Raw genomic sequence first — 23,673 nt, forward strand, 5'->3', positions numbered from 1 at the left:
CAGATAACTACATGATGACATCACTGTGTCATCATGACGGTTATTTTCTCCGCCTGAGCTGTACTCCTCATGACTGTTAAATAAATTTACTGTTGTATAATGCTTCACTCGACAAAATTATTCTGACATGTTTATCCCAACCACTAGCCTTGTAGTCACACTATTTAAATTGCTTTAATTAGCTACAGGAGCAGTTTCTTAACAACAAAAATAACAGATAAAAAACATGTTTTTCTTCTTTAAGTTATTCTATTGTATTGGTGTACAATGGATATTATGTAGCTCTAACTGGCAACGATGGTGACTTAACAGCCATGTTGGCACCAGTTTGTTGACACTTCTGTGGTTCTTTTCAACAAATGTAGTCAGAGATTCATGCCAACCCACAAATCTTTTATCCCCACTCGGCTGCTTGTAAATGCAGTCTGAAAGATGTGATGTGAATGCAGCTTATGTGTGAGTGTCTATGTAACCAATGAGAATTGAGAACAAGAAATATTTTCAAGAGAGTATAATTATATTACGGTTGTGTAGACTATTTCCTCTGTTTATTCCAACCAGTAACCCAACAGGCTTAAGTTTAGGCCTTGAATGTAAACACTTGCAGCCTTTAAATAACTGCACCACTTGCCTCAACATGCTCTAGTTTTTATACACGGGCCATATGTTGAGTCACTGTATGTAGCGAGTTTGGCAAGGGTCAAGGTAAACTGATCCATGCACACAATTTATGTCATTAGGAAAAGATAAACCTCCACGATCAAGATGTGTTTTGTACATCTTGCTTAATTAAAGGGCAGAGTGTAATTGATCATAGAGATCTTATTAAAAAAAACAAAACAAGGAAAGAATTTGATCCCAAATGTGAATAGAGGAGCTGAATCCTGGTTACATAAAGTACAGTACAGAAGCTACATGCTTTTAACAAGGTCACAACACCAAAAATACTGCTCCAATACCTGACAGTAACCGAGCCTAGTACAGTAACAAAATATAGTAGGCTGCTACCACGTCAAGCTTCCAGCAGCCATTCATACTGCGCCGGTCATTTATAAGTGTGATGATAAATATGCCACAGAGCACATGTCAGGAGGATAGAGTGTACGCAGGGTGTGTGAGGTATTCTTAGCCCTGATGACAGTGCAGGCCACCGAATCCATTCACATCTCTAAATGGTGTCCTGGCTGCAAAACAAGGCCACTCGTTGCTGCCAAGGTATTGGTTTCTGCTTTACTCCGCTTATTCCTACCCCCCAGATACGCTCTTTATTACTATAAACTGCGAGTGATATCGAACACTTTGCAGATCCTGAATCATTAAAATTCAAACATTTGGAACTCAGCTCCCTGAAAAAGAGAATAGTTAGGATTCAAATCACACATGAAAACCCTGCAGCGAAAAAAAAAAAAAAAAAGAAGCAGTGGGCCAAGAGATGTTTAACATGCTGAAAGATTTAGTCACAGTAGTATTATAAATGCCATTCATGACATCAAATGAGGGTGTATTATATATAACCTTAGAAAAGGTTAGAGAGGAATGACCAGATGTCTATGAGACAGTATAAACTATCAAACTGCTGTGCATGTCCTCAACAGCACTGGTGAAAGATTATGAAATCATCTGCTTCCGTTTGAACACAACAGGCATTATCATGCAATTTAAGCTGAAAACATCCTACTTTAAGGGAACATTATGACAGAAGTTTAACACGTGAAAGTAAGAATATGTATTCTGGCTGTAATCGCACAAAGTCAACCATCAAAGGCTTTGGTCTCAGAACAATTCAAGGGATTCAAGGGTACTAAGCTTCATGGTGGCATGTTTGACACATAGTCCTTTATCCCTTAAAAGTCAAATTCAACCTGTCCACTTCTTGTATGGGTCCTCTTCAACCTTTCTGGCTGGACTCTGGAGTTCAGTATTCTTCTCCTACAGCAGCTCAGAAGCTGTTAGCAGTTGTCATCCTCCAGGATGTCTGGGTGTTCCTCCCAGAACTGGTCTCCTATAATGTCACAGTGGTGGGCCTGCACCCTCCTCCTGGTGCGGGTCACAGGCACGTCCTTCTCCTCTTCATTTGGTAGCTTTGTGCGTTTAGTGACAGTTTCATCTCGCTGGAGAAAAAGAAAGAGGAATATTATTGGTAAAATTAACATAAAAGGAATAGATCAACAAATGATGATTTTGAAATTTGGGAAATACCAAACTAGTATTTAACTAGGGACCTGTTATAAAGTCTACCTGTTGATGCATTCAGAACACTCTCTGATCTGAGATTTCCACTTCCCAAAACATCAACAGTAAATGTCAAGTTTTGGTTCCAGCCAAATCTGAGAACCAAAGCCTAGTATACAAAACAGTTTCTAGGCACAACATTTTCTGCTGATATTTGTCAAGAATAAAGGAAGAAACCCATTGCAAAGCACAGAAGCTGAGGCAGAAGATATGCAGGGAACGTGTCAGATATCACTAGTAAAGTAGAAGAGACAGTTGAGGTGGAAGTGGGAGCAGTAAAGGATTTAAGAACACAAAAATATCTAACAGAGTTGGAGTTATCCAAGTGAATTTCTCTGTAATAACTGTGCAGACTCAAACCCTTTGTAGTAGCTCACCTTTTCCCAGATGAGAGTGGTGCCTTTCTTATGGAGGGCAGATTCATTGTTGTAGTTGATATCAAACTCAGAGAACAGGATCTCATTTTTGTCCGCAGCTAATGTTCCCTGGAGGGAGACACAACATAGTTAGAGATATGGATGTAAGTAAAACCACTAAAATGACCACACCACCCACTGGTTCTTTCAGTGTTTTGTTGTTTGAATTATGAAGTCCACTGATGCTATGACATATAAGGAAGATGCGTTTGATCTGTTTTTCCAAAGAAATGTTTTTAAAGTGATCAAGGAACTAGGAAGTACAACAGTTTGATGTTTGATGGGCTGTGAATGACTCATGTTCCCCAAACATCCAGCCAGAATGAACATTTCCACAACTCATCAGCTGTCATCACCTCATCAGAGTTTCCCCCACAGCCCACTGGACAATGAAGCGACTTCCAGAGAACAGCTGTGTCGGTCAGTGGCAGCTGGCACAAATAGACACCTGATGTTCTGTAGAGAGATGTTACCTCTTCTGTTTAATTTGACATATTATTTCTCAGTACATCTTTTTTTAGCTATAGACACTATTAGAGCCTGACAGGGATTTTTGAGATCAGTTACCAATATGGCAGCTGATATAGTGAATGATTGAGCTGGAATGAAAATAGACTTTTTCTATGTTGACTGTGCACCAATTTAATAAGACTATGCAAAAGTACCCAGAAGGCTGCATTCTTAAACAAATAACTTTATTAGAGAATATTTAACTAATATTCTTTAACATGTTAAATAATTTAACATATACATTGTCAACCAGTTCTAGCTGACATTGCCGAGAGCTGCTTCTCCTCTCTTACTGGCACTGCTGGCCACAGTCTGCGCTCTGCTGGATAAACTTTGCAGTGATACCAATATATTACCACAAGCAGGTTTTCATATTTGCACGTATCGAGTAACATATACACTGATACCAATATGTCTGCAATGGGTCAATATGAGATGATTATATTTACTGGAATCTAGAGATCATATTTTGACCATCACACCCATAGGTGAGAGGGAGAAGTTATTATTTGTGGTGTTGTCTTCATAGGTATTTAATCAAAGTTTACAGAAGTATCACAAACACAAAATAATTCATACATTTGGATCCTGGATTTAAAAAAAAAAACTGCTATTAACTCTAATTTTCATGGGCAATTAATCTAATGATTATATTTTCCATTAATCAATATAATCGACTACAAAACCTTATCAGACCCCGATGTCTCAATTGATTTGTTTGTATTGCCAGCAGTCAAAAACCCCAAAGAATTCAGTTTGTAACACAAACTGAACAGCTTACAAATATTTTATCTATTTATTTAATAAATGCCTTAAACCATTGATTGTGTTACCACCAGTAATCAATACAGAAAATGAATCAGTATCAGAAAACGGTTGGTGTCCATCACAAGGTAATGGAAAATGAAAATGCAGAAGTTGTATTTTATCTACAGCAAGACTGAAACATTCAATAAGATGTGACAGTTTTCCATCTTTTACGAGGAGAATTTCTCACAATTTAAGTAAAAGTTAGAGTTGGGAAGTTTCATTTTTGTTAAGTCTTGACCCCCTTGATGTGTGACTCTGGTATCTAACTTGGTAACTGTGTTATGTTGGATATGATAAGATAGGATGTACCTTAGCTTATCTTAGCCTTAACATGAGTAATATACATATAACATAGTAATAATAAATCTGTTCAGGTTTTAAAACCCCTTAACGATTGTTTTTTTTCGATTGTTTATCATCTTTTGAAGATTTTCTCATGTTATTCAAATGGTATAACAATAAAAACGAGTGTATTTGCATAAACACACGCATCTATGCATGTAAACTGGTATTGGTTAAGTTAAAATTATGTTTTGCGCTCACCTTTAAGCGTTCATCTGCCTGGGTTGTAGTGAGTCCTCCCCTTTGTACTAATGTCCAAAACACTGTGTTGTGCAAATTATTAACGTGGCCTGAAAGACACAAAGACACAAAGAAAGTCTGACATCATTTACACTCGTCAGTTTGTCTAAAAGCCAAATGTGTTAGAGCACCGTATCTACTTACAGTCCGCTTGCCTCCAGTTGAGATAGTCTCTGAGGTTGCGGTTGCTAGGATACAGGACCACACGTCCATCAAAGCTTGGGGGGTACAAGAGGGACTGTTCCCCGAAAAACTCCTTCCAGTAAAACACATATGAGGAGGAGAACTGGGAGGTCACGTGGGTCATGAGCTTGCTGCCAGAAGAGAGAGAGGGAGAAAGAAAGTCAGATAAACCTCAACCACAGGTGAAGAGCATGTGTGAGGAGTGACTCTGTACCTGGCTCTCCTCTTAAACAAGGTGGTGGTCCTCTTGAAAACAAAGCTGAACTCATCACTTTGACCATAAGCGATGACAATATCCTCAAGTTCTCCCATGACAGAGCGTGCACACTGGGTCATCAGGCCCAACGCTCTGTTATCATTGGGCTTTGTGAACTTGTGCTGCTCTGCAAACCTGAAACAAAATGCAAATGTCTAATAACGCATGAACCCAGAGACTGGCAACATTACCAGTGCCTTCAGAGAGATGACAGGCGTGTAGCTTTCAAAAAGGGGAAACTCACTTGTGGAAGTTGCGTCCATCCAGTCTCACTACAATGTAGCAGTTTCGGAGACATGTGTCATCTGTTTCAAAGTTTCGGACATACTCAAACTTGCTCTTCGCCATGTTGCTGGAAGTAGTGAAAGAACAGGCCGAGGGGTTGACAAAAAAAGACCTGAGACGTCCACCAAATGTGCAGAACTTCATCAGCATCAGGGTGCTCCTGAAAAGAAAATTCAACACGCAAATACTTAAAAAAAAAACAACAACAACACACATTCCCAGGAAATATTTTCAGGCAAAACAGCAGCACGATTATTTTATTTTTCTTATAGATCCACGAGTTGGATGTCCTTTTGCCGGAGCTCATTAGGGAATAATTAGTGTTACATGTCCGTCCATCTTTAACTAACAATAGTTATTACTTACAATTGAATGTCCTGTGTGGTTTGTCCTCTGCGGCCACAATAACAACGAGCTCGGTGCTTCTTAAAAGCCTGTTTGAGCTTGAGCGATGATATGTGTCTATTTCGCTACTTACATACTATTTTCAAAAGAGTTTGAAAGGTCTGAAAGCTGTGTTATCAATTTATATTTACGTTTATTAAAAGACAGTTGTCAGCTCACACATGTTGGTTTGTGTACAGTCCGTCGACGAATGGTGTCCTGGTGTTACCGCGGAGCTGTACGAACATTGGTTCCGGAGCACACGTCCGAAATTAACAAACAATTCACCAAAAAAACAAAACAACTCATTGTTTTCAGTTGTTTATCCGCCCTCTTTAAAACACCCATAACAATATATCATCGTATTCGCGTGCTGTTGAAAGGAATAATCTTTCTACCAAACATAATCAAAGTGTTTCAGCGCCATCTTGTGATAAAAGGAGAGACTGCAACCAAAGATCGTGTATGAGTAAGATGTTACGTAAATAGGGAGCTTGTAGTTTAGTTATAGGCTCGGCTCTTTTCTGGGGGATTGAGTTGAGTTTTTAAGGATGAATAACACATAAGCGGGGTCGTTATTATCCTATTATTCCACCGGAAACCGCACAAAAACAACACTTCCAGGTTTGAAATGCCTCCACCTGTTTAGGGTCCCTTAAAAAAAAAAAGACGGAGTGAAACCTCCAACTTGACAATAACTTTTCCCAGGATCCCCCGCGTCACCGTGTGCACATCTGCGGTTGTTTCAAACATGGAGGAAAGAGAAAGAAAAAGTCTAAACCCCGATAATAAAGACACGACGGCCGCTGGTTGTTCGAGTGCGCCGTCGGTACCGGAGCGTGAACCGGAGGCACGCAGTAAAACCGGGGTCGTTGACGCAGATAAAACCGACGTCTGCTCGGATAACTTCGACCCTCTCTTGGCCTTGTACTCGCCGGCTGTGACGCTGCCTTTCCCAAACGTCAAGTGCTTCAACAATGTGTCCGCGTACGAGAGCTTTCTGAAGGGCGGCCGGGGCAGAGCCAAACCGGAGAATGTGGAGAAGAAGCGGCTGAAGGCGATGAAAGGGGTGGCGGACCCGGAGCGCATCGAAAGGCTGAAGAAGCTGATGGTGAACAACCCGGTGTCGGGGACGGAGGAGGGGGAGAGCAGCGGCACACCGCAGAGGAGGGAGAGGGGGAGACACAAGCCCCAGAAAAATGTCCTGACAAGGATGCCCTGTAGGTTCAATACCCACCGCTGCTGCTTACCTGCACAGTTGCATCCACTACTATTAGTATATGAACTAGTGTTGTCATTTGGAACTGCAACTAGCTACTGCACATAAGTTGTACAGTACCTCTCACACATTAGTATAAATAAATATATATATATATATATAGTTATAATGAAACAGTAAAAACACATGAACAAGATAAAATAATTTAAGTAGTTACAGCAGGAAGAGTTTGCCTGGGATCACCAGTTCCACAACTGAGTGAGCCTGGACACGTAATAAGTTAAAATAATGTAATATTTTTCATTTCAGACTTATACCTGGTGTCCTTTCTAACCTTTTTAATTATTTTATTGGATGACATACTATTGCTTTTTTAAATAGGAAACAAAACCTTTTAAATCACCTGTTGATTGTTGTTTTTTCTGCTCAATTGGTGCTTTTAATCTTATATTTAAGCAATATATTTTTACTTGCAAATGTCTTTAGATATGACCCCATGACCATTTATTTGAAGTGCATGTGTTTTTGCAGCCAGCAGCCCAGAACTCAAAAATATTCCATTTACAATGCTATGAAACTGAGAAAAAATGTAAATCCTAATTTTCTGTAACTTGACTAATCATCTCAGCCCTCTCATAACGCCGTATCCACCATAAAACACACACCTACCCAGATAATAACCGGTTAGAGAAAGGACTCATTCGCCCCACTTGAAGCAAAATCTAGTGATCAGTGTGGCTAAAACTTTAGTAGCTTTCCTGTCTGTATTGCTGCTGGATGAATGAACACTGTCCTTCCAGAATATATTCTCTAATTTGGTGTTTTAAAATTAGTGTTTGAAAACATTATTGAACATTTCGGCCCAAAATTTTCCATTTTTGTTCAGCCGGGTTGAATTTTGGGAATTGAAAAGGCCACAGCTTCGAATCATTTTCATACTCAACCCTTTCAATAACTTGGGCCCTGTAAGAAGGCCTGTGAATCCTTTGCGTTCCTCCACTTCTTTTGTGCATCATCCAGTTGAAAAGTTACCTTTATGACTTTATAGTTTCTACATTTAAGATATATTAGTGGCTTTTGCATGTTAAGCCTTTTTTGGCAGACATCTTTGTGTGCTTCGGTTGAATTCCTTGCATTATTTATTGGCTGTAGAGACAGTTCTATAACCTGTTTGTCATGTGTCTTCAGTATGTAAAGGCAGTCCATTGGGGGAGCTGTACCGGTGCGTTGAGGAGAGGATAAGGGTCAAAGTTCACATCAGGACCTTCAAGGGGCTGAGGGGTGTGTGCACTGGCTTTGTTGTGGCCTTCGACAAGTTCTGGAACATGGTGAGCTCCCCCACTCATGTTTTCTCACACGGCAGCTGCCATATGCTGAATTTGAAATAATCCATAACATACATTTGATATCTTTATTCTGGCATTTCACCAGTCCTTTTTTTATTTCTCTTTGTCAGGCAATGGTAGATGTGGATGAGACATACAGAGAGCCTCTGCTTGGAGAGGCATTCTATCATGAGAAAGCCCTCACCATCTCAAGGGTAGGCCCTAGTTTTTATTATATATCTAACTGTAATATATTGTATACTCTGTAATAGCTAGATTTGGTGGTATATGTTCCCTTGCTGAGGAATTGGTAGAGTGCAACCTGTTTCGTGACTCCCTGAAACTGATCTGCTGTCAAATAAAAGCCCTAAATTACTATTGTCTTGTTTTGTAGATGCCGTCGATAAACGATCGCTGTCTGTGCTAACCTAAAAAATAATACAGTGCACTGTCTGTGACTTCTTTACAATAAAAGCTGGACTGTGCTTTCCCAGTTACACAATTTTAATATGAACTAGCAGCAGTAGAAAATGTTGTGTTTGCAGTAACTAAATACAGCTCTGATGGTGTGTTAGAGTGAACAATAATGCTGGATGATTACATCCATGCATTGTTTCTGTAAATCCCTCCTGTGAAGGTAATTTGGATTTTGCACGGCATCGCCTGTAATAATAAATATTATATATAAAGGTAACTAGAATAAAAATCTGTTGAATGTCTATAGCTGAAAAATAACAACCATAAAAAGTATCAAACATGGGGTTTGATTTCATGAAAGCTCTAAGTTTAATCCACAAATATGAATGTGACTGAACTCTCTGTACAGCTCTTTGAGAAGCTAAATCTCCAGGAGAGCTCAGAAGGTGACGAGCCTCCGAAGAAGCACGAAGCCCAGGAAACAGCCAGCAAGCATCAGGCCGCTCACTGTACTGGCAAAGGAGGGCACAGCAGGACAGAGTCCAAGCTGTCAGACACTGTTAGACCCAAACAGGATAAACACAAAGTCTCACTGAAGGCCCAGGGTCCAGAGGTCTGTCAGAAGAAAGACTCCCAGATGTATGGCAAGGTCCATACACGCCACATCAACCAGCTTTTCATCCGGGGGGAGAACGTCATCCTGGTAAACCCACAGCCACTCTGATATTTGTTTTCTGTTTGATACTTACCCTGGATAACAGAACAAATGTGCTACAACCGCAATCTGTAAAATCTAAGTGTTATTTGATGCTGAACATGTTATATCATATTGATATGGAGGTTTTCTCTGCCCACCAGAGGAATTATCTTGATTTTGAGGAATAAAAGCTTCTCATTTCTTACTATAGTAATTGTTTTTCTTTTAAATGAAATGTATTTTCACACTGCATTAACAACTGTGATTGTGTTTTGGTTATTGGGCAAGCATCAGCCAGCAGGTGGCAGCATAAACACATTAGTGCCATCTGTGGGGCTATTGTCATCTCAAAGAGCTTGTCCCTTTATGTTGCTTTTCCCGTTAGTTTGAACAGGAATGACAGCGCAGTCTCAGCGGACTTCATAAATGCATTATGAATAATTGAGTTTGTGAAGCTAGAGATTGCAGATGGCACTCAAAAGCTGTCATTTGTCTTGACGTCTCAGATTGCTTTTACTCTTTAATGGGCACATTACCCATAAAAGCACAATTTACTGCATCTCGTGGAAGTTGTAAAGATGCGAGTGGCCCAGAATGATTGTATGTTGCTGTAATGTTTCCGAGTCAGAGTTTTAGCTTATTTTATTAGTTTTTTTCTTAATTTGACTGCAGTTTATTTGACCCTCTTTCTATATATTTTTATGCCATAAAAATAGGACAAATTCCAGCAGTAGCTGAGCTGTTGTTCATCTATATGCTGTTCATATAATGTATCAGAATATTATTAGTGTAGCCCATTTATTTCCTCTCCAGAGAGGGAAAATGGGGTCAATTGTTTAATGCAAGCTGTGTTTTAGTGGTGTTTGTTACACCAGTGTGTTCCAACAAACCTTGATATAATATGAGAAGGGCACAGCACTAGTGGTGAAGAGATGGGCCACAATTAGACTACACAATCTTTCTCTTGAGTGTATTTTACCAGAGAAAATCAGGCCATCCATCTCACTAGGACAAAGTTTAATTTCATCAGCTGAAATAATATTGAAGCATTAAGGACACAAAGTAGCAACCCGTCTTTAAATAAACGAATAGCTTTGTTACGACTAATACGTGCATGAAAGCTCAAATCAACAAAGGGCTGATCTTCCTCAACATCTGTTGCGTTCAACCACTGCGGCTGTCACAATAAGAATCAGATATTTCCTTTGTCCAGTTAACTTGTTCGCTGTTACTCTGTACTCTTCCCATATCTCAATGTGATCTAACTTGTGGTCTTGTGTGGTACATGCACAGTGATTCATTTGGCAGTGGCAACTTCCAGATCTGGTGTTAATACACTTACCAGCTGATTTTTAGACTTTTATATTCCATACATTTGTTCTCTTGGCTTTCTGCCTTATTAATATAATTTGTACATGTGCATATTTATTAAGGATCTTCCTTTATTACCTCAAACAATGACATTAACAAGCTTGCATCAACTAAATGTAATTTCAAAGTCAAGCGCAGTGGCTTCACTTGTGCTGCTTGAAGCTCTTTTGAATGAGGCTAATGACACAACACACCAAATAACACACACCATTAACAAATTTCAATCAACTGTTTAATGTTGTAGATAAAGAATCTTGATGTGTAAATCAAATCAAAATGGGAAGAATGCAAAATTTCATTTTCTCAAAGGATTTTTTTTTTTTTTTTACATTTGCATATGCTAGTGTTTCAGTAACAATCCCATTTTAGAGAAGATCAAAACAATTTGAAGTAAAAAAAAAAAAATGCATAAAACAACCTCTACTGATATATTTTAGAAAAACAGCAAACTGATTTTGGTCATTTTAATGCTTCTGACTCCAATGCAAGGCTACTACATGTTAGTTTGCTCAGCCTCGAGCCCTTGGGAAAGAAGGAAAGCACAACTTCTAATCCTCCTGGGGCTGCAGAATCCACTGCCTTCTTCTCTGGTCAGTGAATTATTTATCTACTCCTTGACAAACCAGAAATGTCAGGCAGCCAAGATTTATTTATCAATTACTCATTACAAGGGTCAGGAGGCAACCATCGGCAGGCACTTGAACCACTGAAGAGCAATGTTTTGTACATTTAATAGGCCAGTTAGCTGAATGGGATTGTTCATTATGCGCCATCGCACAGCACATCTTCATTCAACCACCGTGACGTACTGGGTATGTACCAACTGGTAAAAGTGCTTCCCCTCATACGATCTTCCTGATAAGTTGCAAAAACCTGCAGACTTGGATTGATTACAGCTTTGACAGCAACACTCCTTCCAAGACTGCTGTTTGTAATGTGTAACATTAATAAAGATGTAAGATGAGAAGGCAGCACTTAACCAAGATGCACTTGTGAACAGAGAACAGATAGATGAATGGTGCAGTCTTAATAACAGTCAGTATAAACACTTGAGGTGTTGAATTAAGATGAGCTCAATATATTTATATCTTGTTTTTTGAGCCCTGGAGTTACCACTGACGTGAACAGAGCGGAAATAAAACTGAATTAGACAAACAAAACACAATGAGAGAAATAATTATACAATTGCATCTGATATCCGTAAAGACAGCACGCTTGGCTTGAGGCACAAGTACAAACGCATTTGTACATAGTACAGAAGCTCCTTTCTGGTAGCTGTCCTCAACACTGCAACAGTCACATTGTCTTTCAAAGAGGTTAACTGAGGAGAAAAGGCAAGGCAAAGGTCTTTCAGGCACTCTGTGCTGTAATTAAGAACCCACAACCCCTGTATGAGGCTTATTCTACCTACTGATTATCTCATTTGGATGCAAACTGATTATAATCTTCTTCATAAGTAAAATATATAGATATGTATATACCAATAAGAAAGGCCACAAATGATGGTCTGTTGAAGGAGAAACTCCTCAAATGAATCAATAGTATTCACTCCAAACACTCATTACTTGAGCTGTAGCACTGACGGGCCACATTTGGAGTGTGTGGACGCTTATGTACAAAGAGAAGGTGTCAATGTGCTTTCTTATAGGTCTTAATTCATATCAGATTTGGTCTGTATGATAGAAGTCTTCACACTGTCACTTCCTCTCATAGGAACTTCATAACTTATTTGTAAGGGCTCCAGATTTATATTTACAGGTCAAAAGGAAGCGCAAGGACAAAACAAGAGGTAACTTGACATTCTTAAATGTACATTAGAAAGTTAAAATGGCTGATCATGTTATTCAAACTCATTCAGTAAAGTTACTGAGAATGCATCTCAAAAAATTATGCAGCTACTGATATATGTTTTTTTTGCTATTCTGGTGATTTAACTTGATTGAGGTTATAAAGCAAATCCCCCCCCCACGACATTCTCTTGGTGGCACTCTTCCCTCCTCTCACTGACTTATGAGTAACTGACAAGGCACGCTGTCATCCGTGACCATCACCCCAGACTAGACAGATCATTGGTTCAAACACAACACAAACACACATTCATTTAGATCCATATCACTACACAGCATTATTTAAAATAAAAATAAAAAAAAATCAAGGAGATTGCGGGGTGTTGGTATTGTGATAGTTGACATTATTCAAGTACTCTTTGTTTGCAGCTCATAACAATCCTTCACCAATGGACGGAGAGAGAGAGAGAGAGACAGAGATAGAGAGAGAGCGAGACAGAAGCAGAGAGAGAGCGAGAGAGAGAGAGTGGGAGAGAGACCCCGACACCACTCTACCGGATGCTCTCCAGCTCCATCACTTTCCAAAGTTGCCAAAGTCAGCGAAGGCATCGTGTTTGGGCTGTTGGACCATTGCAGGGTTCATCCCCATTCCCATAGCACCAGGCATCCCCATGTTCATGCCCATCCCCATCATACCCTGGTTGTGGGCTGGGGTCATCCCCATGCCCATGCCCATGCCCATTCCCATGCCCATTCCCATTCCCATGCCAGCACCAGGGTGCATCATAGGATTTACAGGAGGCCTGACTGTTGTAGATCCAAGGCTCATAGCGGAAAATCCCTGGGAGAGCATGTTGGCAGGTACCTGGTTGCCTGGAAATGACAGAACAAACTCAATGAATAAAAGTGCCCAATTTTAAATCACAGTTGATTGGCGGGGTCGCTTTGAAGTCGAGCCTGGCTACAGTGTCACCACTTATGCCAGCTCTACCATTCCTTTCACCTTGTTGGAGGGTGTTGAGGGTGGGCTGGCTAGGCTTGGGTGGCTGCATGCCTGGTCCGAGGAAATCTAGGCTGATGTTAACCGTCTGGTCTGCCCAGGTGGAAGGGAGGGATGCTTTGGCTCCAGCACCTTGAGAGGCCATTCCCTGCTGCAAAGGCTGGAGAGGCATGACCGACTGCGGTTGGAGTGGACCACCTATGTTCTGGAGGGGCTGGCGAAGACAAGGACAGGTACAATGTTAGAGAAAGAGCTAATTTATGTTAAAAATCAAAGAAAAATATAAGATGTTACCCAAGCCCTGAGATACATGATGAAAGGATACAGTTCTTCCTCATAATTCAAGGTCTTAAACCTTTAGCCTGACCCACTTAATCTCAATACTGAGATACAGAGGAATCTGCTACTGTCTCTTTCTGAACTCATTAAAACATACCATCTAAAGTTACTAGAGTAAAACAGAGTAGTGGGTGTCTTCTCAGCAAAACAAGGACTGAGCTTTTTTTTTTAAGTAGGTCAACCACCTTTTAACATGGAAATACAGTCGACATCCACAAGCTTTTCAATGTTTTTGTAACTCAGAACTGATTCTTCTCATTCAATGTGTCAGTAACAGGAGGAGTGGGTGGTTAGTAGGCGGTCTCTGGGGGAGATGAGCATCTGGTGAGGCTGCATGTTAACCCTCTACCATGATGCTTGTCCTCCATTTTTTAATCACACAAGGTATGTCTTTATCACTGTATGCCTGTACAGACGATGATGTGGTCAACAAGCAGTGTAAACCGGATGTAAATCTTTTTAAAAAGTTTTGTTCTGGAACACTACTTTCATCATTTGACATTTATTTATTTCTCACTTCATACATAGGCATACAATGATTAAAAGGTGACGATGGCCAAAGCCAAATCGACAAGCCTGTGGTTTGATGATTACGCTAGTTCTAAAAAAAAACTCTGGCTGAATCTTAAACTGTCCTTGTAACAGCTGACAAACAGTATTTGAAATTGATGACAAAATATTTGTATCTTGGGCTAATACTGATGTTTGGTTGGAAATATATTCAAAGCAGGATACAGTGTGTACAGGGCCATATTCATGTATTTAAAGCATGTAACCATAACGCTTTTTAAATGTAATAAATCATTTTATCTGGTAGATTTTCCATTGTTGGAGGCACTCTTTATACTCTGCCATTTAGTTTACGGACTGGCTTGTTCTGGATCTTTGGGTCACTGTTTTCCTGGTTAAAAAGGTGTGAAGAAAAGAAGTACATTAAGAACAAATCCAGTGCTGGAAGCAAAGCATTTCACACATACGTTTCTATTGTCACATGTTGGAATTAAGCATAAGCCTAGCAGTATGTCATTTTCCAGGTTTTGCAGTGGCTGACTGAAATTAATAGCAGGCCTCCACAGAACCCCTTCGGCTGTAAAGTTTTGACCCAAGGGAAGCCTTTCAGCTTCAATATTTCTTTATATAAATGCACAGGTTTTTAGCAGGAGATCTCTCAAATACAGCAGACAACTGGTATTTTTGTGTATAGTTATTTCTCTGAGGAGATTTTGCTTGCCTGTATCATTTAACCCCCCTTCGTGAGTCTTGTAATGATATGAATCTCAATAAATTATTAATAAAGGATGCATGTGTGTATCAGTGCAATCATGCATACCTGTGACCTAGACTGGGGCATGACTGTGGCGCTCATACTCTGTGTGCTGCTCATGCTAAAATTGAGGCTCTGGGAGGATGTGAGGGACTGAGTTGGTGCCATCAAGTCAAACAGGTCTGCTGAGGCAGGACCAGAGCCTGGAGCTGAGACTGGGGCGGGGGCTGGGGCAGTGGTAGGACCTGCTGCCATGGCTCCAAAAAGGTCATTTCCGCTGTTGTCAACAGTCTGAGCAGATGCAGGCATCTGACCTCCAGGGAAGGCATTCCAGTCTCCAAATTCTCCATTGCTGCTAGAGGCTGGTGCTGCTGCAACAAGAAAGAGAAAAAACAGCAGTTGCAACATTGTTTATATTTGCCATCTAAACAGTGATGTTTGTATTGTGAACTGTGTAAATAATTGCAACACGTTGCAAACAAAGCTCACAGAAGCAAATTTTAACCTGTCATAGCAATTAGGAATAAACAGTTGAGTCTTCAGGCCAGTCAAGCTTTATCCGGGCCATTCTTAGTGACCACTGGTGCCACGTTTTAAATTTTCATTGAACTGGCCCTGCTTGTTGTCTCTATCCCTCCACTCAATCTCTCTCCCCACCAAATTCATCCTCTGTCCCTGTCTCCTTGTCATCCATAACAGGAGTTGATGTGTGTCTGTTCTTGTTATGCAGAGCAGGTAGCAGGCTCCATATGGCCAGGGCTTCCTCCCAGCATCCCTCTGAATATTCTAGCAGTATGGCTGCAACAGCAGCACACACATGCACACTCTAACAAAAAAATGTTTTTTAAAGTCTTCAAACCTACCAGATCCTGAAGAGAGGACGGCAGAGGCAGCAGGCGAGGAGAAGTCGGCAAATGCACTGATGAGGTCTGCATTGAGAAATCAACATAAACACATCAATTTTAAACAAGCAAGCTCCAGGTGTCATTCTACCATAGTTAGCATTCCTTCAGTGTCAGAAGTGTAGGAGGGAGGGGAGGGGAGGTGGTGGTAGATAGGTGGAGAAGAGCAAACATCTGTTCAGCGCTCCCACCCTCTCCATTCACTAGGGACTGCTCCAAAAACATCTGGTGCACTTAGTTCCTATACATCAACTCCCTCCCCCTGCTGTCCCCAAAATCTTAAGCTAGCATCAGCAGCTGGGCACTGTCACTGCTGAGTCTAGTCCTGCAGTCACTGTGGAGTTTCCTGTTTTGTATAAGGTTGTATTGTTAAGAATATACAACGTGCAAATAAAACATATTTGGTGGTACTGGAAGACATATTGTTCCTTTTGGGAATTGGTTCCCTATGATAGGCTATGCTGCACGTCTTTGATCAATTACTATGCATAAACCACAGAAATACAACGGATACCAATCCTCTCAGATAGCTGCTGGTAAGCAAACAAGCGTATTTCACAAAATGTCTGGGTATTACTTTAAGTTCTGTGACAATATACCTGTGGGAGCAGGCTGGCTCGGTGTTGTGTCTACCATTAGTAGGTCAGCTAGGCCGGTACTGGAGGGCTGAGGGGCTGCTGGCTGGGGCTGGAATAAAGAACAACAAAAAGATCAGTACACTGTGCACATATAACTACACGCATATAACTGAAGTCTTATCTCAAATGCTCACTCTTGCTACCTGTTTGTTGGTGGGGTCTGGGCTCTTGTCTCCTGTGTAGAGCGCCGCAGCCCCCAAGTCTACTTTCCTGGAAGGGACTCCTCTCTTTCGTGTTGCTGTTGTCTCTGTTGCTTGGACTATGTGTACACTCTTGGTGGTAACAGTCTCCTCTTCATCTTTAAACTCTTTTCCTGTCTGGCCATTGTGAGACGAGCGTCCCCGGTCCTCCTCGTTGTCACTATGGAGGCAATAATGGGTCCGGTGAGGACAGGATTTTCTTTGTACATATATATATATATATATATATATTAACAAAAAGAACCAAGATCCAAACTCTGTTGGGCTATTTAATTTACAGGTATATTCACAATATAAATAAAATGTTTGTAGATTTAAAAAAGCATTTTGAGTTTTGCTAATGTGATAATTGAAAATAAAGACACATTTACTGTTGCGCTTACAATCTGTTATAATGAAAGAACCTTTAACAGCATCAGAAAACTTAACTTTGGACTAGTTGCTGTTTGTTTTGTATTGAAAAACAGTTTGAGAGTGATACCAAGTTTCATATTCCTATTATGAATTTTGGTGGTGGGAGCTTCCCTTTTGTTGATATTTGGAACATGGTTTGTGCCTTTAAATAACCAATATGATGATTAGTCTGTCTCCAACCTAATTCGATCTGGTGAGTCGTCTCTTTCTTTCTTTCTAAATCTGCTTATGGTATCGTCAATGGTGCTGCCAATTTTGTCGCTGATCTCCCCCAGCTTCTCGCTGAAGGGGAATTGCCCTTTATTCCTGTCGAAGTCGTCGTCCCACTTTCCCCGGCTTTCGCTGGAGTCGTATCTATCCCCTGCTGGAGGGAAATAATTCAAGTAGGTGGAAAAAGAGAAAAAAAAGAGAACATGAATTGAATTAAAACCCCAAAGTTTTTGTTAATTATCAGTCTGGTACAGTATATTACTCCTTCAACTGAGGACTTACCGTAACTTCGGTATCCCATACTGTCTGAGGATACCCCAATGAATTTGTCTTTGTTCTTCTTTGCCTTTTTCCGTTCTTCCCTAAGCCTGTCATCATCCTGGACAAAGTCCACCATCTCCTTCACCTTCTGACGCACATTCACACCTTGGTCCTTCCCATTCTCATCTATAGACAGAGAAATTTAAATAATTCATGAATTAGCTACTTTTTGTTTTAATTTTTACAATGTATTCAAACCACACACACACACACACACACACACACACACACACACACACACACACACACACACACACACACACACACACACACACACACCTGTACAGGGCGGGTCAAATGTTGTTTGTACATTAATTACACACATGGTTGGGAAGAGTGAAAGCAGCTTTAGGGCTGTGTGTGTGTGTGTGTGCGTGAGAGAGTGTGTGTGTGTGGTTTAAAGGTTTGTGGACTAAGCAGTGCTTAGGGCCTCCATCCATTCATTACAGCTCACACTGAAGCTATTGTTAATAAACACTAAACTCTACAATGCTGAGGTGTAGAGAGTGACCTAATCAAACCTAAGTTTAAAAAATGAAACCGCTTTTTTGTTTAGCATAGTCTGTTTACGTACCACTCTTCCAACAAATGAAGAGATGGTTTAAAAACAAGAGGAATGATACAGAGGGAAAAAAAACAGAATGATACCTTACCTACAAAGTGGTAGCTTTCTAATGATCTCAGGTCATACAGATGTTCTCTGGTACTCGTAACCACCCTCTCTGATCCATTCCTGATTAGATGGGCGAGCAGTAGCAGGGACTGAGAAACCAACACACAACAGTAGTTAGGAGCAGAAAGGGCTTATGGTTTGATTCTTAATTTTAATTTTGTTAGAGTCAATCTGACCTGTTTTCTCTCACATGGCCACAGTATGTAAACAATGTGAGTCATCCAACTGTTTGTATTCAAAACCAACTGTTTTTGTTTTGTGAATTATTTGAAGAAAAAAAAATTATAATTTCAATGAAAAACATCCCTCTTCACCTAACCTAAAGTTTTATTTATTCCTGCCTGTAAGTAATGAGCAGAAAATACGAAGTTAAACAGATAGCTAATTTTAAAAGGATTACCAGTCTGGTTAAAATTAAAGCCATGTTGGTCTGAGTGGGGTCTGGTTCAAAATGTTTAAATCAAAACTGTACTTAGTGCTTAAGCCTTCAAACCTTGCGTCATAATTAAACATGTGTGTTGATGGTACAGTACTGTGGCAGACCTTGTAGACTCTCCTCCAGTTCTTCTTGTTATCCCTCAGCATGCGTGCCCAAAGCATGTTCATCACCTCAGGGAACTGCTCATACATGAAGGTGGCTCTGATGACAGAAACATTCACAGAAAAATTTAAATGTATGGCAACAAACCTACTGGACGAGCTAGTTATTTTACAGCCTTTGACGACAGAGCCACCGGAAGTAAACTCAGGAAGTATCCAGGATCTACAGGTTCCTTATGCACATTTTGTGTTTGTGTATCAGTGCATCTCAATAACTGCAAGGATGAGGCAAATCAATGGAAAAAAATAAAAAATAAAATAAAAAAAGTTATGAATGTCGCTGCATGTAGCAAGACTGTACATTTAAAAAAGAGGTACAGGTCGTAGTCTTGTTTTTTGTAATTTACTGTTGTGCATCTGATATGTCTGAATTCATTGTAGGATAAGACATGCTGAGGTGGAAAAGGGAGTCTGAAGCAAACACATTGAGGTCAGGACTGTTAGTAATAGCAAGGATCTTTTCAGTATTCTGCCTGGTTCCTTTGCTGCGTTATTATGTAACCACACTGAAGTTACTTTTTTTTCTTTTCACTTGGTCAATTCAGTCTCTATTTGGGTACATAGTTATAATTTAAATGTCAATAAGAACAGAACAATTTAAAATTCCCGGGTCTGCCCTAATACTGATACTACAACCGGTGATTACAGCAGTTTGAATTAATGCTGCACACATGTTGTAGCAGTGGTGAAGCTTGTGTTCAGTATTGAAAACAGTAGAACAGTGGTTTCTGGTTGGCAGATAAATACTAACTTTGTAAACCGGGACTTTCGTGGGCAGGGCCAAAGAAGAAAAAACTTAAAATAGGTTCCTGCGGTCGAAAAGGAGGTTCTCTGAAAAATGTTCCTGCAAAACTTCCTGCTGTTGAAAAGGGCTAAAGATAATATTTCTACAATTTCATTTAATTTACAAATAACCTTGATGCTTTTGAGCAGGACATGTTGTACAACACAGTGCGTTGTTATTACCTTGAGATTTCAGTCATCAGCTGTCCTGATGGTCCCCACGGGTCATCATTGGTGGCCTCTCTGACTTTGGACTCCACCTCTGAATAGTTCATCACCACGTTGGTTCTATACAGCAGGATAAAAAAAAACAAGCACAAACATAATTTAATTAATTATGCCTATGAAAAGCATTATACAAGGCATTTGGCATTTTAGTTCAAAATATGTGGCCTCCACTGAAACCAACAAGGGTGATAGCAGATGAAAGGTACTCTCGTTACAGCCACGCCCATACACTTGTCCTTTTAGAGTCTAAAAGGGTTATGGGACAATAGGGAGTGTTTGTGTGTGTACTTTGAATCTAACCACTAGTCAAAAACAATGGACTAAAGAAGCAAATGCAAATCTGTGTTCACTCTCAACACATAAATGAGACCGAAAATGGCACTGATTGATACAGGGCTGTGCTTACTGTGGGGGAGATCTTCCTTGTTGACATTCTAAGAAACTAACTAGAAAAGAGAAAGGAAACTCAATAGGGAAAATACAGCACTACAAATAGCGGCTCTCAGGTTAACTGAGAGGTTGTTTTCTCACAGGACAGCAGAAGTACACTGTAACCAAATATGCATCTCATCCCAGATAATTAAGTGAGCCCTGTTACAGCTTTAGCCAAAGCATGGTGAGCCAAAACATTTGAACCCTGCCCCTCCTCATCCCTTCCTCACAACCGCCACATCAGCAATAAAATGTACAGGGCATGAAAGAGCAGCATTGGTTTGATGGATGGAGAGATACACACTCCCTGTGTTTTTTGGAGACAAGCTATAGAACTACTACAAGCTGTAGGGTATTGGTTACCACTCTGACAACATACTTTCTTTTGTGAAAATGTAGTCTATGCCAACGAAATTATTTGAAAATAACCATGCCAGGTGCTTTTTCACAGCTGTTTAAAATAAACCTCCAAGATGGACCATGGTTACAGTAACTTTATGTGCTGAGAAATCCTTAAAATATATATCATATCACATATCATACTACGCTCAGTTCAGTCCCGGACAGGACTAAATCTGTGTTTAGGAAAGTGCTAGTAGTTTCATCTAGTTTTGACGAGTGTTTTTGATTACTCTGTCTAGCTACTTTACTGATACTGCAACAAGTTTCATGTTTGCATGAATGACATGTAAAACACAACAGGACATGATGTAGTGATTTAACATCTTATCTCTTCACAGCGTTGGCCCGTGTCCTAGATATCAGACAGATAAAACGGAAGTTGTGATACTTTCTCACAGTGACACACATTTCCGTTTGATGGCTGTAGTGCTGTATATGTCAAAAAATTTCCCTAGCAGTTACTCATGAACCCAATTGTATTTTCTGCTTCATATAATACATGTTGCCTTCATTCACTGCAAAATCGATTTTGCATTTGCTTGCATGCCTCCACAAAAACTTCACCTTTAGTCATACAACTACAAGTGCCACACGGTTAGTGTGAATGACTTACAGCTTGGTGGCCCTTTATGAACACCATTTTTAATTTGCCCCGTCAATACAAAAACACAAGCGCTTTCATCACTCTTGCTATTAAAGAAAGCAGGATGAAAATAAACATGGAAAGCCCCTTGCCTCTAATCTTTGAAACTGGCATCTTTTCTCCTCTCTCTCTCTCTTATAACCCATGTACCAGGGGGGTCACACTCCAGGGAGACAAATGTGTTCAGCAGGAATGCATTCTTGGGGGGGCGGGGGACTTAAGAACACGCTATTGTCTGGGTGTGCAAAATTAGCCATTAAACCTCTGAAGGGAAGAAAACTTGTGCAATAGCCTACCACAGCCCTACAGTACAGGGCAGCATGCTCACATTTAGTCAGCGACAAAAAGTAAACCAAGAGTCCGCAGCAGAACAAAAGACGCACAATCCCCCGAGGTGTTGCACAAGCTCAGTGATGGCTGGTATATAATTTCAGGTGCTAAAGTACTTCTGCTGGCCGTACAGGCCTGGACTGACACTGCCATAAAAACTATGCAAAGACCCATTATGACAGTGTACGAATTTGTCAGTGTTTGTACATTTTGCCAGCGTGTTACCTGACTATTTACTTCTTAATCAAAAGACTAAGGAGAGGTAAACAGTAACTGACTAGTCTGTCTAGTTAAACTTAAATCATCCAAATTGTGTGCACTTAAGCAAGCAGCTGGACAGCCACCAACAAGTTGCAAAACACTGCCGGATCAATGGTCACTGATTAATAAGCAGCCTCTTGTGGCGCTGTTGTTTATCTCATTCTTCTTTGATGTTACATATCACAACAAAACGACCATGTAGTACCATATATAGTGATTTAACAAACTTATTTGATAAGACTGCTGTATATTACAGATTGGATTAACGTGTCGTTTAGCCTGCAAAAACAAAAAAAAGCTTTTATACCGTTTTGAAAACCTTGAGGTCTTTTAGTTTAAGTTGTCCAACTTGTTCCACTTGTCAAGCAATCTAGTGTGTAAGACAAACAATTGGGCTGTGAAGTAATCCCACTACAAGTACTCCAATAACTTTAACCACGGATTTAACTTACAGTACAGCTTCTGTAACGTTGAGTCTAACTCTGCTACAAGTGTCATAACAATCATCCCGGAGAGTAACTTTAACACATTTTTACACTCAATTAAGTTTTTAAAACACTCCCAAATAGTAGTAGCCAAGCCACGGTAGGACAATATGTAGAGTTACACATCCCCAGTTGAGTATACAGCCCCGGAGCTGTCAAACTAGCTTAGCTGGCTAGCCTGGTCCGGTAGCCACCTAGCAAGAAGGCTAGATAATTAGCTAGCGTGTTAGCTTGCAATGATCGGAGATAACGCGCGAACAACAAGCGCCTTCATCTCAAAACCGTGCGGATGTCGTCTCACAATAGCCACATAACCGAGTGAGATACGTGTAACAAAGAAGGAGGGGGGGGGTCGCTTGAGACAAACAAGTGTTTGTTAAAGTCGGCTAAACTTAACTCGCTAGTAGCATACGGGGGCTAGCTCACTTGTAGAGCGAGGTGACGTCAAAGTTTTGGGTACGTGTCTCTCTCTCTCGAGCAGGTAAACTACGGGCACAAACTACACGACACGGACAAGACTGGAGTCGGGGGGATACTTACGCTTTGTCAACCAACTCCCTAACCTTCCACATGTTCAGCATCTTGGCTCCGTGAAAAGGGGGCTTTGTGCCTCGGCAGACCCTTAACTCCAGACGAAACACCGACACCAAACCTTGAACTCTGGAAAGTAAACTCTTCTTCACCTCCCTTTCAAGACAGGAGGCGCAAACGCACCACCAGGCGCAGACAGGAAAGGTTACTACGGGAAATGCCGCCGTCACGTCATCGACAGTTGCGTAAAGCAGCATTGGAGTTGTAGTTTTTTTGGGGTTTTTTTTTTTTTTGTTACTCAACAGGCGTGACACTTTAAGGACATTAGCACCTTTTAAATGGATACAGAAACAGCTGTAAACTTGGTAGGGGATTATTGGGTGCAGGTAAAAACAATAGAGAGAGAGAGAGAAAAAAAAAAAAACAGCTGCTGGAGGAATAGTTTAGTTTAGTTTCATTTTAATGATTAAAAACATCCAGACAAAATGTTATTGTTTAAAAAGTTTTCCTAATTGGAAAAAGTAGCATGTTTAAATATTACCT

General features: G+C 40.4%; 3 protein-coding genes across 9 annotated transcripts; 1 reads left to right on the forward strand and 2 right to left on the reverse strand.

Annotated features, from left to right (window-relative positions):
* Window positions 1-1,431: 1,431 nt before the first annotated feature.
* Window positions 1,432-6,184, reverse strand: thg1l (tRNA-histidine guanylyltransferase 1-like). 5 transcript variants are annotated; one of them, XR_007887034.1, is made up of 8 exons: window positions 5,839-6,184; window positions 5,234-5,434; window positions 4,948-5,124; window positions 4,695-4,864; window positions 4,512-4,600; window positions 3,005-3,104; window positions 2,610-2,717; window positions 2,094-2,111 (listed from the first exon to the last, which is right to left on the reverse strand). XR_007887034.1 is itself a non-coding variant. In XM_051419752.1 (7 exons), the coding sequence occupies exons 1-7, from the start codon at window positions 5,904-5,906 to the stop codon at window positions 1,950-1,952; spliced, it is 975 nt and encodes a 324-aa protein (XP_051275712.1). In that variant the 5' UTR covers window positions 5,907-6,184; the 3' UTR covers window positions 1,432-1,949. The 5 variants fall into 5 exon arrangements, 4 of the variants coding, with proteins under 4 accessions (XP_051275712.1, XP_051275714.1, XP_051275713.1 ...); XM_051419752.1 differs by lacking the exon at window positions 3,005-3,104 and having other exon boundaries at window positions 1,432-2,111; XM_051419754.1 differs by lacking the exon at window positions 3,005-3,104 and having other exon boundaries at window positions 1,432-2,111; window positions 5,811-6,184.
* Window positions 6,185-6,290: 106 nt separating this feature from the next.
* Window positions 6,291-9,526, forward strand: lsm11 (LSM11, U7 small nuclear RNA associated). The gene is made up of 4 exons (XM_051419750.1): window positions 6,291-6,878; window positions 8,066-8,205; window positions 8,334-8,417; window positions 9,029-9,526. Exons 1-4 carry the CDS (start codon window positions 6,410-6,412, stop codon window positions 9,341-9,343), a joined length of 1,008 nt encoding a protein of 335 aa, XP_051275710.1. The 5' UTR covers window positions 6,291-6,409; the 3' UTR covers window positions 9,344-9,526.
* A 1,379-nt stretch (window positions 9,527-10,905) lies between these two features.
* Window positions 10,906-23,328, reverse strand: clint1a (clathrin interactor 1a). Of its 3 annotated transcripts, none has more exons than XM_051418966.1 (12): window positions 23,140-23,328; window positions 20,002-20,106; window positions 18,979-19,075; window positions 18,416-18,524; window positions 17,724-17,888; window positions 17,412-17,592; window positions 16,761-16,977; window positions 16,579-16,666; window positions 15,941-16,006; window positions 15,144-15,448; window positions 13,478-13,688; window positions 10,906-13,347 (listed from the first exon to the last, which is right to left on the reverse strand). In XM_051418966.1, the coding sequence occupies exons 1-12, from the start codon at window positions 23,178-23,180 to the stop codon at window positions 13,049-13,051; spliced, it is 1,884 nt and encodes a 627-aa protein (XP_051274926.1). In that variant the 5' UTR covers window positions 23,181-23,328; the 3' UTR covers window positions 10,906-13,048. The 3 variants fall into 3 exon arrangements, with proteins under 3 accessions (XP_051274926.1, XP_051274927.1, XP_051274925.1); XM_051418967.1 differs by having other exon boundaries at window positions 15,144-15,445; window positions 17,412-17,595; XM_051418965.1 differs by having other exon boundaries at window positions 17,412-17,595.
* Window positions 23,329-23,673: the final 345 nt, after the last annotated feature.

Source organism: Dicentrarchus labrax, unplaced genomic scaffold (genome assembly GCF_905237075.1).
Source record: "Dicentrarchus labrax unplaced genomic scaffold, dlabrax2021, whole genome shotgun sequence".
Classification (NCBI taxonomy): domain Eukaryota; kingdom Metazoa; phylum Chordata; class Actinopteri; family Moronidae; genus Dicentrarchus; species Dicentrarchus labrax.

Coding starts and splice junctions, on each gene's coding strand:
- thg1l (XM_051419752.1), bottom strand. CDS start 5,906: ATGTTCGTACAGCTCCGCGGTAACACCAGGACACCATTCGTCGACGGA. Junction 4,601..4,694: donor CAACTGGAGGCAAGCGGACT/GTAAGTAGATAC, acceptor TGTGTCTTTCAG/GCCACGTTAATAATTTGCAC. Junction 2,112..2,609: donor CCACTCTCATCTGGGAAAAG/GTGAGCTACTAC, acceptor CTTTTTCTCCAG/CGAGATGAAACTGTCACTAA.
- lsm11 (XM_051419750.1), top strand. CDS start 6,410: ATGGAGGAAAGAGAAAGAAAAAGTCTAAACCCCGATAATAAAGACACG. Junction 8,206..8,333: donor TCGACAAGTTCTGGAACATG/GTGAGCTCCCCC, acceptor TCTCTTTGTCAG/GCAATGGTAGATGTGGATGA. Junction 8,418..9,028: donor AAGCCCTCACCATCTCAAGG/GTAGGCCCTAGT, acceptor CTCTCTGTACAG/CTCTTTGAGAAGCTAAATCT.
- clint1a (XM_051418965.1), bottom strand. CDS start 23,180: ATGCTGAACATGTGGAAGGTTAGGGAGTTGGTTGACAAAGC. Junction 15,449..15,940: donor CGTCCTCTCTTCAGGATCTG/GTAGGTTTGAAG, acceptor TTCTTGTTGCAG/CAGCACCAGCCTCTAGCAGC. Junction 13,689..15,143: donor TGCCCCAGTCTAGGTCACAG/GTATGCATGATT, acceptor TGTCTTCGCCAG/CCCCTCCAGAACATAGGTGG.